The sequence below is a fragment of the Suillus paluster genome, assembly GCF_016628075.1.
Source record: "Suillus paluster strain FC165 chromosome Unknown EDB91scaffold_9, whole genome shotgun sequence".
Lineage (NCBI taxonomy): Eukaryota > Fungi > Basidiomycota > Agaricomycetes > Boletales > Suillaceae > Suillus > Suillus paluster.
Window position 1 is genome coordinate 867,568 of NW_024537569.1, and position 13,734 is coordinate 881,301.

At 48.8% G+C, this 13,734-nt stretch overlaps 5 protein-coding genes across 5 annotated transcripts; 2 read left to right on the forward strand and 3 right to left on the reverse strand.

The window, feature by feature from the left end:
- Positions 1 to 1,250: 1,250 nt before the first annotated feature.
- Positions 1,251 to 2,466, reverse strand: EDB91DRAFT_1245193 (uncharacterized protein; the record flags this gene model as incomplete). Its single annotated transcript, XM_041322508.1, has 3 exons — positions 1,251 to 1,262; positions 1,315 to 1,439; positions 1,506 to 2,466. The coding sequence occupies 3 exons, from the start codon at positions 2,464 to 2,466 to the stop codon at positions 1,251 to 1,253; spliced, it is 1,098 nt and encodes a 365-aa protein (XP_041180814.1).
- A 3,213-nt stretch (positions 2,467 to 5,679) lies between these two features.
- EDB91DRAFT_1315341 (cytochrome P450) lies at positions 5,680 to 8,137 on the forward strand (the record flags this gene model as incomplete). The annotated part of the gene is made up of 12 exons (XM_041325163.1): positions 5,680 to 5,893; positions 5,948 to 6,077; positions 6,133 to 6,321; positions 6,371 to 6,522; positions 6,577 to 6,692; positions 6,744 to 6,873; positions 6,934 to 6,947; positions 6,996 to 7,185; positions 7,235 to 7,291; positions 7,342 to 7,366; positions 7,414 to 7,550; positions 7,615 to 8,137. The coding sequence occupies 12 exons, from the start codon at positions 5,680 to 5,682 to the stop codon at positions 7,803 to 7,805; spliced, it is 1,545 nt and encodes a 514-aa protein (XP_041180815.1). The 3' UTR covers positions 7,806 to 8,137.
- Positions 8,138 to 9,796: 1,659 nt separating this feature from the next.
- Positions 9,797 to 10,744, reverse strand: EDB91DRAFT_1114423 (uncharacterized protein). Its single transcript, XM_041317892.1, has 4 exons — positions 10,724 to 10,744; positions 10,533 to 10,676; positions 10,306 to 10,476; positions 9,797 to 10,252 (listed from the first exon to the last, which is right to left on the reverse strand). The coding sequence occupies exons 2-4, from the start codon at positions 10,539 to 10,541 to the stop codon at positions 9,926 to 9,928; spliced, it is 507 nt and encodes a 168-aa protein (XP_041180816.1). The 5' UTR covers positions 10,542 to 10,676; positions 10,724 to 10,744; the 3' UTR covers positions 9,797 to 9,925.
- Positions 10,531 to 11,278, reverse strand: EDB91DRAFT_1114427 (uncharacterized protein). Its single transcript, XM_041317893.1, has 2 exons — positions 10,903 to 11,278; positions 10,531 to 10,845 (listed from the first exon to the last, which is right to left on the reverse strand). The coding sequence occupies exons 1-2, from the start codon at positions 11,267 to 11,269 to the stop codon at positions 10,706 to 10,708; spliced, it is 507 nt and encodes a 168-aa protein (XP_041180817.1). The 5' UTR covers positions 11,270 to 11,278; the 3' UTR covers positions 10,531 to 10,705.
- Positions 11,279 to 11,347: 69 nt separating this feature from the next.
- Positions 11,348 to 13,272, forward strand: EDB91DRAFT_1334677 (uncharacterized protein). Its single transcript, XM_041325461.1, has 3 exons — positions 11,348 to 12,099; positions 12,154 to 12,679; positions 12,731 to 13,272. The coding sequence occupies exons 1-3, from the start codon at positions 11,451 to 11,453 to the stop codon at positions 12,792 to 12,794; spliced, it is 1,239 nt and encodes a 412-aa protein (XP_041180818.1). The 5' UTR covers positions 11,348 to 11,450; the 3' UTR covers positions 12,795 to 13,272.
- Positions 13,273 to 13,734: the final 462 nt, after the last annotated feature.

Consider the following 13,734-nt stretch of genomic DNA (forward strand, 5'->3'; position numbering starts at 1 on the left):
CATGCAAGTGGGTCCTTGGTCTTCACAGTTGGCAATCGAAGGAACTCGTCCAGCTCGCTACTGGTGGCATGAGACATGGAACCAAGTGAGTAGTCACCAAAGTCATCCTCATTCTGTACAGTTGTCAGTGTCAGTGTAGAATTAAATGTTGGATACAGACTACATCCGCTGCAGTGTCATCAGTAGTCTCGGCAGATTTCTCGTATTTATCAGTAAACTCTTCACGGACAAGCTGCTCGGCAGTATCGATCCACTCTTTCTCCCAGGATTGCTCACGGAAGTAGGCAAAAATCAATGGAAAGCAACGCACCGAGATCTGCAGTGGGATCAGGATCAGGATCGGCTGTTGCTTTGTCGTCGTCACTGGCCAACGAATCAGTACTTGATCGCGTGAGATCAACAGTGTCTGTGGGTTTCGATCGAGCAGACCGAGACACAAATGACTGTTTGACCTTCTTCAAGGGGCGGGCCAGAGCCTTAGCACCCTTTGCGATGGCCTTTTTGAGTGACTTGGCCTTCTCAGAGATGGACGACGAGATAGACTTAGACGATGGGTGGGTAGACGAGGCATCAGATGCCTTCTTTGCGAGCTTGGTTTTCATGGAGAGACGATTTGGTAGACTTACTGGTCTCGAGTTTTTGCCTTGGCTTTATGGTAGTGACTCGAGCTTCTCTGTAGCAAAGTGTCAGCTCGATAAATCGCTAGAATGATTCACAGGGGCACGAAAGACATGACAGAAATCAATATAGCAAATATTGGGTTGTGATCCTCAAGCACTCAGAGTAAGCCGACACAGAGAATTATAGTACGGTGTTCAGCTGGCTGTCAAGGTTCCCGATTTGGTAAGTCATACCCGTTAAACACCGCCAACCCGCGGTAAAGGGTCGCGGTATGGTCACGGGTATGAATATCCAACACCGTACCCGTACCCGCCAAACCCGTCAGCAAAGAACCGCGGTGTTACCCGTACCCGTGCGTTTCCCTATCAACAGCAAATCACAGAAGCTTACCGCAGACCAGCACCTCACCCATCGCCACTATTCCCTGGTAACTACATGCTGCCACAGGTCGACGAGTTTTTTTCGGGTGGTTTACAACAGGATTTAGGCCAACAAACACCAGCACCGCTGATGGGAGGCCCTCAACATGATACACCGTACCATGGCCATAACTCACTCACCCCATTCACAGGCAGCAACCCATCATCGCAGTCACAATCACAGGCTCCGAGTGGATCTCATGAGGGGGGCTACCAGCATATCTACTCATTTCGTCAGCCTCAACAAGTAGCACCACTGCGAATGGATCCTTACCAGCACGTTCCAAATACCCTTGAAGATCAAGTCCGGGATCTCAATGCGACCGTTGCACGCCTCGTATCTGAAGTCGCAAGACTGACAGAGTCGAACGAACACTTGTCGAACATAAGTCAACGAATCTGCCTTGATAATGCACAGATGTCAGTTGTTCACGAGAAGCTGACTGGTATACATGAAGCTCTCACCTTGCGTGTTGATGAACACGATGACGCTCTCAAGAGCTTGGGTGAGAAGCCGGTACAAAAGAACGCGATGACTCGATTGCAGTGTGATGAAGGGAGTGTCGATCGCTGGAGATAGGGCCACAAGGATACACCCCAAAGTAGCCAGTAAGGCATTACACGCTGCTCGTGGAAGGTGGAACTGGAGATGTAACCATGAGACCAGCGCATATATCGTGATCAGATGAGGGGGGGTATCTGTGAGGTCCCTGTCGCGTGTTGAGTTGAAACCTTCTTCTGGCAGAAATGGATCAGGGTCGTCCTCGTTTGGATCCGTGGATGACATCACGTTATTGTCTTGATTGTCTTGATCATCGAATATTCCATTGACATCGATGTCTAGGTCATCGAGACCATCCTCGTGTTGTAGAACTTGACTGTCTTCATTTCGGATCGCTTCGACGGCTTTTTCGATCTCGCGATCTAATGCACGCTGTTCTGGGTCATGCGGGAGGTGATGGGCTTCGTATGAGGTGAGGGGACGTGAGCTTGAACTGCTAGCTGCGTTATATGCGCTAAAGTGATCAACAGCGTCATGCAGTGCTTCAGGGCTATGGAAGTTGGGCCCGAGATTGGGCAGATTGGAACCATGGGTCATGAGGTCCACATCTTCTCCGGTTAGGAAACCATAGTCTAACATCTCCTGTTCGACTGGGGATTCCAAAATACGATGTGGGTCGTGAAATTGAACATCGGGAGATAACAGGGGCTGCGGGTCATGCAAGGGAACAGAGTATCCGCGAGGAACTGGGCCAGCTTCTTGTGCAGCGCTCGGCACGAACCGTTCACCAACCCGCTTAAATTGGGCCTGCGATGCAGCAGTTTTTTCTCGCAGGTCACGCCGTTCATGAGCGCGTGCGGTGTGCTCAGGTATGAGGACTCCATTACATCTGTAAGCCTGGCAGGTACACCTTTTTTGCCGCATTTTTTGACGGAGGGTCCTGCTGGTCAGCCGTGTCAAGGGTAAAAGCGCTTACAGATGATATGTTAAAGCTAAGGCCAGCTGGCGATGCGGCCCAAGCGCTTGCGACTCGGCGTCAAATCAGATATCACGTGTGACGTTGCCTTGTACTTGAGACTTGATGAGGGACTTAGCGTTGACTTAGTGAGAATTTACTTAAAAACCATCCCACCATAGACTCCAGGGTTGGGTTATGCAAATATTGTATTTCCAGACATCGGTTTGGGGTCGAAGTACGAGGCTGTGTGCGGGGAATGTGTTGGCCTAAGAGCCTAGAAAACCAACGTCCGTTTATAGTTTGCTTACAATTGTTAGGGACTAAACCGACGTCTGGTTAACTTCAGCTTAAGTCTTTTGGTAGCTCTGTGGAGCTCAAAAATCGTCCAAGTCGGATTTTAGTCTGGTTCAAGCACTAGGTACGCCCTACGTCGGGTTATACATCAAAGCTGTCTCGGGTTATGGGTGGGGCTAAATTGTCGTTTCCGCAGTGAATGGACATGCATCACTGTCTTCGCGTGAGCGAGATCCTCGAACTGATGCTTCTATTTTGTATTCGATTCTGCGAACATTGTTAACTAAAGATCCACCTTGTACTCATTGCCTGCCCTCTTACCGTCTCCAGACACTGAATATCACTACCTCCTTCGGATCGCACTCACCTGCCATGCATTTCACGATCCAGCACTCAATGTTCTTTATTCTAACCCCTGATACACTTACGGCCTCTATTCAGTCCCTGCCTGACCAACTGGTTCGCTCATACAGACCTTCCCGAGTACATAACACACCAGAACAGTTCCGCCCATTAGTTCTCCGCGCTGCACGCATCCAGATTCTCACCGATAGATACAACGAGGATGATGCATACGCGGCATTACTGCTTGCAAGTGCACCCAAAGATGCCTCGCTCTTTCCTAAGTTGCGCTCGCTCACATGGCGCGATCCGCGAATCGCCTCTATCCCAGCCCTCACTCTCCTCTTACCCGCCCTCGAGACCCTCTCCATCGATATCTCAAACATTCCATTTCGCAAACCCATCATCCCTAGCCTCTGTACCGCCACCCCGCACCTGAAAGCCCTCGATTTTATGGACGAGGTCGCGGACCTCGAGCCATTCCTGCTCAGCTATCCTGAGGGTCTTACAGCATTGTCATTCAGATGCTGCCATATCCCGAGCAAACTACTCTATACCATCACCCCGTGGCCACGCCTCTAATGGCTCACCCTCCAGCTGGGTGTCAAAAGTATTCATCCTCTACCTCTCCATGCCTCATAGCCCTTTCAGGCACTCACGCATCTGCATATCTCATGCGATGATCTGGGCATTTCGATTCATTCCTGCGCGCCTTCCGAATACTCACGGCGGATCCAGATTCTGATACATGTTCTATCACATGTCCCAACCTCAAAGTACTTCAGATCAACGCATCAGAAATGTGTAACCTGGCCAGTCTCTGGTCTGAACTGCTCAGCCTTTTCACCCGCACAAAGCTAGGGCACATCGTGCTCACCGAGAAGTGTTGCGGTTATGGTGTAAATTCCTGCTTCCCTCCCTCATCATTTGACCTTCACCCTCTACTTGCGCATGCCCCCTCCCTCGCAGGCCTCAAGATCCTTGTCCTCCACCCCGACCGCTCCGCGTCAATCGCACTCACCAACGCAGACATCCTCACCCTCGCTAGCACATGCCTATACCTTCAAATACTTGACCTAGGGGTGCGCAACAACCCCCCACATCCCTGTATGCTTTAGACATCCTCGTGAGGCGTTGCTGCGAGCTGCGCGAGGTCACACTCTGGTGGATGCGCGATTCGATGCGCTTGGGGCGGCACCTCTGAAGAACGAAGACAAAATGAGTCTGCAACCAAACGCACACCTGATCAAACTGGAAGTTGGAAAGTCGCCCATCGAGTGCGTGGACCCTTTGTGCCCATCGATGGCGCCAGGCTTGATGAGGTCGATTCCACGGTTCCTGCACGCGATGGTGCCACGGCTTAAGTGTGTCACAAATCTGTACGGAGTGTGGTCCCAGGATGGAAGCAGGGTCCGTGGGACATGATGTCGGGCGTTTTGTGGAAGATGGTGAAATATGAAGATGATGATGACGACGACGACGTTTGATGTTTTTTGGGGAGTGCTTTAGATGGTGTATGGGCGGCGAGATTCATCACGGAAGGGTTTAATGCAACAAGCTTTGGGGGTTTCAGGTTAACCTTACACAAAGTTTACATTGAAGGTGACTTGTACCAGAACGTGACCACTACTTTGCTACTACTAACTTGGTACTCTAGGCATCACTGGAATGAGAACTACATGTTTGGCATTGTTCCGTTGAGCGCCTATATTCTTGTGCTTCATACAATTCATCTCTCTAACGATTGAACTTGTTCTCGTAGAAAGCTGTTAGTACAAAACATTCAAATATTGACTGGCTACATATTCCCAAGAAAGCGCGCATCAAGAACAGTTCCTCGCATGCACGACGCTCGTCCTGGTCGTCCATCATGACTACCAGTCTGAAGCGTTTACCACAACCAGCTCCTGCACGTCTGCCTGCAACTCCAGCCCGAGTCTGGCCAGCATCTGGTGAGTTTCCGGTTCCAAATCTGCCAAGTACTTATTTCCTGGACAGACATGGAGGAGCTTCAACGTCGAACCTTATTCTGACAACAAAGCTATTGATCCCATCTAGAGCTTACTTGTGGTATGTTTGAAAATTTACCTGTATCGGCTTGCCTCTCATCCGCACAGAATTGAGTGATTTCAAGTCGTATCGGTGCGCCTACATTCATTTTCACAAAAATTAACCAGTTGATCTAATCAATCATGCTTCAAGTGTACCCTTTTAGAGGAGTGAAGCGACCGCCCGACGACCAACCAAGTACTATGACCTTCGAGGGATTCCTGGTGTACACGGTGGCCGTCCGCCGGGGGCCCAGGGCATAATCACTGTAGGGGGACCCCTAGATCTAGGCGGACCTATACGAATGGAGATATGATAGTTGTTCCCTCTAGAATATATACCCGCCGAATTTCCAACCCATCCTCTGCTCTTCAACTTTCTTCCCACTCCAGCATTCCGCAGTCCAGAGACGCCAGGTACAGGAAGCGATAAGCATCTGTTAAAGGTTCATTCAAGTCCCCGCTTTGGATGTCAACCCACACACTGCTCTAACCATGATCCCTGCAGTTGATGGGCGCATTGCTGTCCTCGCCGTCTTACCTATTTCCTTTGTTTTCATTATTGTCCTCGGGCGCCGGTTCATTGAGAACAGACAGAACAAACCTTCCCTTCCGCCTGGCCCAGCGCCGCTCCCGCTATTAGGGAACATCTTATCTATCAACACTAAAGAACCCTGGTTGACTTATACTCAATGGCATGCTGCTTATGGTACGTGGACAGACAGTTTAAGTAGTAAATTTGTGGTTCATAACATTCTATCAGGGGACTTGGTCTTCGTGCGAGTTCTAGACCAGGAAGCGGTCGTGATCAATTCTCAGCGTGTTGCAGAAGCCTTGCTGGACAAACGCTCTCGCATTTACAGTGATCGACCATACGTAGCCACGATCGAGCCGTGCGTTATTCAGATTCTGATATTTCTCGATTCACCCATTCTGACGTGCAGGCAGATTTGGTTTTTCGATCAACTTTGGATTCATGAGTTATGGAGACGAATGGCGTCGTTGCCGACGACTCTTCCACCAAACTTTCCGCCCCGAGTCTGCAGTCAAGTTTCTCCCGATGCAGATGAAACGGGCTCGTGAGATGATCGTCAATCTAATTGATGATCCTCAACACTATCATTCGCATTTCGTAACGTCAGTCAGTGCATTTGTAGATATTGAATGGTTATTAACATGTCCACAGATTCTCATTGTCTGTTGCGATGTCAGTCGTATATGACTACCAGCCCAACGCTCGTGACGATCCTCTGGTTCGGGTCGTGGAAAAATCATTGGCTCTTGGCTTTGCTGTATTGACCCAAGAAAAAGCATTCTTGCTCAAAACTTTCCCCTTCTGTGAGCTTAGTTCTTTGTGGCGAGAAAGAGTCGACAATTTATAGTCTCACGCAGTGCTGAAGTTACCTGACTGGTGCTGGGGATCCTCGATTAAACGTGATGCTCGACTGTCGACCAATCGCACGACGGAAATGATGGAGGTGCCATTTCGATATGCGCAGCAGCACATGGTAGGCCCATCTGTTAGTTTGGTCCTAGACACTGATTTTACACTTGTCAAGGTCGACAACTTGTCTCTTGAGCGGTTATCAATGGTGACAGATAATTTGCAACGGATGGAGAAGCAAGATCAGGCATCCAAACCCATATTGGAGACTGCCTTGAAGAAAGCAGCTACTACCGCTATGGCAGGTTTGTCGCAAATAGGTCAGTTTGCGAGGGACGTTGTGCTCACAAATGCGTACATTGCAGGTTCATATGAGACGGTCAGCAAATTTCCGAACCATTTTGGGTGCTACTTAACCTTTTGGCAGACTACTGGAACCCTGATGACTTTCGCTCTCGCCATGTCAACTTACCCAGATGTTCAAAGACGCGCACAAGCGGAGGTCGACTCGGTGATCGGAAGAGATCGCTTACCTACGTTTGAAGACAGAGCATCATTACCCTACGTTGAAGCAGTTCTGCGGGAGAATTTGCGATGGCACCCAATTGCACCCATGTGTAGTCTTCCTTTCTGAGTGATTGGCCTTTACTGAATATGATGTTATAGGTATACCACATGCTACCACGAGTGATGATGTATACGATGGTTACTTCATTCCAAAAGGTCTGCTGTTTTTGTCCGATGAACATATCATATTTGATATCGTACATCAGGAGCGACCGTTATATGCAATGCATGGTCAGATAGGTTCTCCCCAGCTGTCGTGATGCTAACCTTATTTGCAGGGGCATTTCACGGGATGAAAAGCGGTACCCTGACGCGTCTCGTTTTATGCCAGAGAGGTTCATTGATGTTGACGGCGCGTTGACGGATGATGACCCTGCGGAATACATTTTCGGCTTAGGTCGGCGTGCATGTCCAGGTGGGTTGTTACCTTGATGTTTTACAGCATGTGACGAGTCAAGACATTAATGTTCTTTAATCAGGCCGGTATACTGCTGATGCCTCTATGTGGTCTGCTATCGTGACCATGTTGGCCACAGTGAACTTTTCTTCCGCCAAAGATGACCAGGGCAATGTAATCGATTTCACTCCCCAATTCACGACGGGACTCACTCAGTACTTGGTTTCCTTGTGTCATTCCATCCTCCCGTCACTAACAATCAGATCGCTTTAGCTGCCTTATGGACTTCCCTTGCAGTATTTCACTACGTTCTCATATCCATCCAGGACTTCTGGATAATTCATGATCTCCGGTCAGAGAATTGAGCAACAATGAGCAGCAACTTCTGTGTGGAAGGACGGATTATGATGACAATTCCTTGTATAATAGATCCGATGATCAATCGTTGAACGCGTCTGCTGACCAACCCGAAGCTTGCCCACAGTTCTCCAGCCTGGTGAAAATTCACTAAGAATAATCAGTGCATGGGCAGAATACAATTAAGTTCTCTACTATCCGACAGCACGCGTAGAGAAGTCCATGGAAGGTAGGTTGAGGTAGATGTATATTGTGCGACTCCTGAGAGGGAATTGCTTGGGATTCATGTTCCAGAAACCACATTAACAGGCATTGAAAAAGGTGTCCTTCGATAACCTTTGGGGCTTGACATTTATCGCGCAGTCGTATTTCGCTTGCTCCTTGATGGTGGCCGCACGGTAGACATAATTTCTTCCAAGCATTCTGGCACCCCAGAGTCAAAAGTACTTACTGTTGCCAGTGTATCGTAATTAATCAGGTGCAAGAGCTATATTTGGCATTGTTGAGTTGTTGTTGAACGCTTTCATACAATGATACATTGCAACCCGGATCTCTCAAACCATTGAACGATGAACATGTTCTTGTAGAAAGCTGTCAGTGTCAGTATCACCGTTCACAGGTATGCAAATTCACTACATATTAGAAAGTGCCCTTCGGGAGCAAGGGGCAGCGCTAGCTAGTTCTTCGCATGCTCGTCCTGGTCGTCCGACATCATGATCATTTCCCTCCGAAGCTATTCCTCGTCTGTCTGCGACCGCACTCCGAGTCCGACTGGCGAAACTTATCTAGCGAATTTCCGGTTCCAAATCCGCCAAGTACTGTTCCTGGACAGACATGGGAGAGCTCCAACGAAACCTGATTCTGATAACTAATTGATGACATCTAGATCTAGAGCTTTCTCATGGTACTATGTACGAAAATCCCTAATAGTTGTAGGGAGTGCGGTTATTTCGGTTGACATATCATATAGTAAGTCTACGCGGTCTTTCAGTGCTGCCGCATACTCCGAAACCCTCCACTAAACGCGTAGCATCAGCGCTACAATAAGTACTACGAGGGAGATGCGCTGATGTCCAGTAGGTTAACTCAGAAGAACAAGTTGGTCGTCTGCGCGGCGCTCAACAGCGGCAATCAGTGAGTCTAATTTCTTCTCGCCCAAGCAGTTTGTCATTTGTAGGGCGAATTCGGCATTGAGGATATCGATGATTCTGATTGAGTGACGGTGTTTATTTGGAAGCTGGACCAGTGGTGGGGCTTGTCAGCGTGAGCGGTGAGCATCCTAGATGCTAGGTACGTAATCTGTACAACCCCACGATCATTGGTTTTTTTTTTCAACGTCTGACTTTGGTCTGACTAGTACACCCAACATGCACCGTTGTCTTCGCCTGACCAAGATCCTCGAAATAATATTCTATTCTGTGTTCAACGATAATTTTAAATATGTTTCTATACGCTCCCCAAACCATTTTCCTGACCTCTTACCATCTCCGTCCACTCAAGATCGGTGCTCAGTGCTCCACCTCGCACTCACCTGCCGTACATTTCGCAACCCAGCACTCAATGTGCTTTATTCTTACCTGGGGGAATTCTATCGGCCTCTTGTTAAGCCCCTGCCCGACCAACTTGTGAGAGGAGAAACGCGAAGAGAAACGGAAAGCATACCTGGACAATACCATCCTTGAATCCCTCGAGTGCTCCGCTATCGACGATTTCGTGGAGCGCGACGAGGCTTTGCTCGGCTGCACGAATGTTTCCGGAGAAAGTAAAAAATATGGTACCGGAGAGGAGCGTATGAATAACCAGGGAAGCATGAGCAGGATCTGATTGCGTGGTTTCCTCCTCTTGTTTGGGTTCCACATTTGAATTGTTGGTGATGTGCACTTGGGAATATTCGCGAGAGAGAACATGTCGCGAGCAGTTATAGAGTTCCAACGGGGAAGTGCATCATCATCTTTTTTGGCATTTGCGATTGCATTAACATGACCCTTGTCATTATTAACTTTGCCGTCCTTGTCGAACCATGTAATTGCGAGACACTAAGTAATCAATGAAGCGCCTATAAACAGGGCAGACATCATTGAAGATAGTTGATGCACCGGATCTCCATTGCTTTTCAGACTTCCGGCATTGCCTCCTGCTGCCCCATCATATTTGTCCAAGATCTGTGCAAATACCTCAGACACGCCGCTCATGTGCAAAATTCGGGAGATGCCTGCGTGTAGTGCGATGAAATGAGGGTTAGGTAATGGCAAGTCTCGTGTATGGGCATCATGATTCCTGAAGGTGATGGTTTTACCGAGGAACTCGCGAGGGTGCATCCACGCCCTGCCCCCGACCTCCCTGACTACATACTCGTTTTCTCGCTGGAGCGCTGATCAATGCGAGGCATTGCGAGGATGCAAGACTGCAGGCTCACCTCCGTCTGCTCCAAGTATATTTTTAGCTTGTCAAAAACATTGTGGATGTCGCGCCCAAGCATCATGCCATTGGAAGGGTCGTCTACAAGCCTTTCCATGGTTTGAATAGTTTCTTCAGACATTCCTGAGTAATGCCGAATGATATTCCACGTTGCAGCCGCGGTATGTGCCTGCATAATCCAACTTGAGGTCAGAATTAATGATAACCTAGCAGAGAAATCCTTGCCCGGTCCATGGTGAAAACCCCGACAGCCCGTTTCAGGATGTGCGCTCCTATCAAGGTTACAAAACCCTGATCGACACCGGCGGGAACGTGTGGTCCATCCCAGACACCTGAAACAACGCATCTATAACCGTCCCGTCGATTAACCTGTTGGAAGTTAACGCCAAAGCCGCTTTCTAACTGGTAGGACGTACATCGGTCCTAAATCTGCTACTCCGTTCCGGACTGGCACTTACAAGGCTGCCATAGGTGTCGTCAATGGTCGGCGTGGTCTGACTAGAAATCAAGTCTGATGATTGGTGGGTTCCGGCTGTGACTACCAGTGAAAATTTGCGTTAGTGTCTGTGGCAGACATCTCGAAGTTCTAACTTACATGGCCAGAGCAGATACATGAACCAAGTCCTCGCGAGATTGACTTGCTCGTGGATCTCAGGACATGCACAAATAGCACAGGCAGTATAACGCTCGGAGCTTTCGCCACCGGTCCTGTAAGCGTTCCTCAGCATCGCGTCTAGAACCCTGGATGCGTCAACGTCGTGCACGCTTGGTGGAGTTGCGATCCATCTGCGTTGATTCGTCGCTAGCTGCTCTATTGTTTGTCGAGCCTGTCCCACGTAAGTCACAGTGGATACGGCAGCGTTTTGCATGTTGAAGTACACGTTCTCATTGAAGCTGATGACGGATTCAGGTTCGCTGGTAGTCTCGCTCAAGTCGCTTAAGTCGCTGATGCTCACTCGCATTTCGTGAATGAGACATGTTAGAAAAGTTAGAACAATATTGGTAGTAAGAAGTACTCGGGAAGTGCCGCCTGCGTCGGCAGAAACCTTGACCAATTAGACCCACTAAAGTACTGCACATGCAGCTGCAGCGAAGGTTGTCGACCACTTATCTAGGCCTACTTCAACTTCGATTAACCAAGGGATGTGGATGTCACTCGCACCCCCACGACCACCTCAGGCTAGGCCTGGCCACGTGCAACAAGTTTTTTCCTGTGCCCCAATCTACGACCTCATTTTCTGCGATCTGAGCCCTCGCACCCTTGTGTGGCTCTCGCACGCATGTCGTTATACACATGCAGCAGTAGCTTGCTTTTACCGGCGCGCGTACAACATCAACCAACATTTGTCCCGTTTCTTTTCGGATCCCCTCTCATTTCGCTCCCTCCAAGCGCGAACTGGACTAGTGATTTCAGGCTCAAATGCACTCCAGTTCTTTGACAGGACCTTCTATCCTGGGTCTGACCTCGACCTCTACGCTCATCCCGGTCACGTTTACGAACTGCTGGAGTGGCTCGAATCTGTCGACTATCAATTTGAACCCAGCGGGCACCAAGAAGAGGACTGGCACAACCACGTTTCGGCTGATTGGGATGGTACAGTGAAGAGAACCCAACAAGAACAAGCGGCTGGAGGCACAGCGAATGCTTTAGACTTGTCGTGGTATCCTGATATTGCTGGTGTTTACACATTCAAGCGCTTTGCAGTTGTGGATGGGGAGTTCGTAGAGCTCAAAGTTCAAGTCATGGAAACAACCTGCAATCCCATCTCAACCATCATGAAATTCCACTCAAGTTTGTCCAAACTATCCCTTTTCCTTCGTACAGGGTTTGATGCTTTTATTGTAGCTTGTGTGATGAACATCATTACATTCAATGCGGCGTATTCCTTCTATCCTGTCGCAACATTTGAGGAGCGAGCCGCACTCAACATCCCCGCATCGAAGCACAACCCGGATGTCATCGCAAAGTATGTGAAGAGGGGTTGGAGAGTCTTTGGGGCGTTCAGGCCCAGGGACATAATGCGACCACGTGCATCACCATTTTTCGCGAACGAGACGCGGTGGGTGGGCGATCATCGCTGTTGGTCCATTCCGTTAGATACTTCTGGAGTTAAGCCCCGTCCAGTGATGTCCCCATCCTCAGAACAATTCTCTTGGGACCCCGCAATCCACAACGGTTGGATAATGTCGTACAGTGATTCCTCTGATACTGGTCAAAAAGTACCATTCATGAATGCCCACCTAATCATGACCACTATTTTCCGCTACAACTATATCTTCCCCGACGAAAAGCTTGCCTTGATAATTCGTGGCTGGTCGAGATCTCAGGGCAACCTTAACCACAGGTCATTGACAAAACCGGACTGGACTTGGTGCGTCCATCTAAACCAACTTATTTCATTTGTATTCATACTTGCACGTAGGTTCGATGATGAAATTCCAAGGTTCCGGGAGGCGGTAGAGCTCGCATGGGCAATGGAATTCTAGTTGTGAGAGTCGTGCGGGCTGAAAACACTCATAAAACATCCATCCCTATATGCTCACCGAATTGAACCGGTACCATTGTTTTATCTTGGCCTTTCATTTTATCGAGACTCGTTATTCTCTATGTGTCGTGCACCCGACCGGGTTGTAATTACTTATCAGAAATATGTCGGCTTACTCGCAAGACATGTCTTGATGCCACTGATGAGTCGGACGGCACGCTGCGACTCAGAATACGATAGTTTGTGTCAAGGTCGTAAGGAGGTATTAATACTGATAACATCATGCTACCGTTAGGTACGTGTTGCAAGTTGCAATCGAGATCCGAAACTCACTACTTACGGTTCTCGAGGTAAAATCAAAGACGGAAGTATAATACCAGACTCGCCTACACCGACCAATGTCTTCCTCAGTCGTTGTCGTCCTGATCATCATCAAGCATAAGAAGCTCAATGACTGCGTCAGCTGGACAGATATTCATGTGAGTTCTCAGTTTCAGGTTTGATATCTGCGCCAGTCTCTTCAACAAGGGCGCACATCCAGAATACAGATGTGTCGATCGCGAGCTATCGATCTTCCCCACCCTCTGCATAGCATGTTCGAGAGCCTTCTTGCGTGAGGCCGTCACAGATATAAACGTCGATTCTCCCAATTCATATGCAGTTCTAACTGATTCTGGGGATTCGGATGCGTGGGGTAGTAGACAGCATTGCGTATGCTAGCCACAAAGCCCGAGGCATGGTGGAATTTGCAAAGAGTCTGCTCGTCAAACACTCGGTAGAGATATTGTGGGATGTATGACAAAGAATACGGCACCTTATCGATGTTGACAGGATGCACAATCAAATAAATTCTGTACCTATTTCCAATGAGCGGTTTGTTTGGATCAGAGGCCGTTGCCAAACAACCACCTGAACCCAAATTCAGTTGAGCCACAACTCGT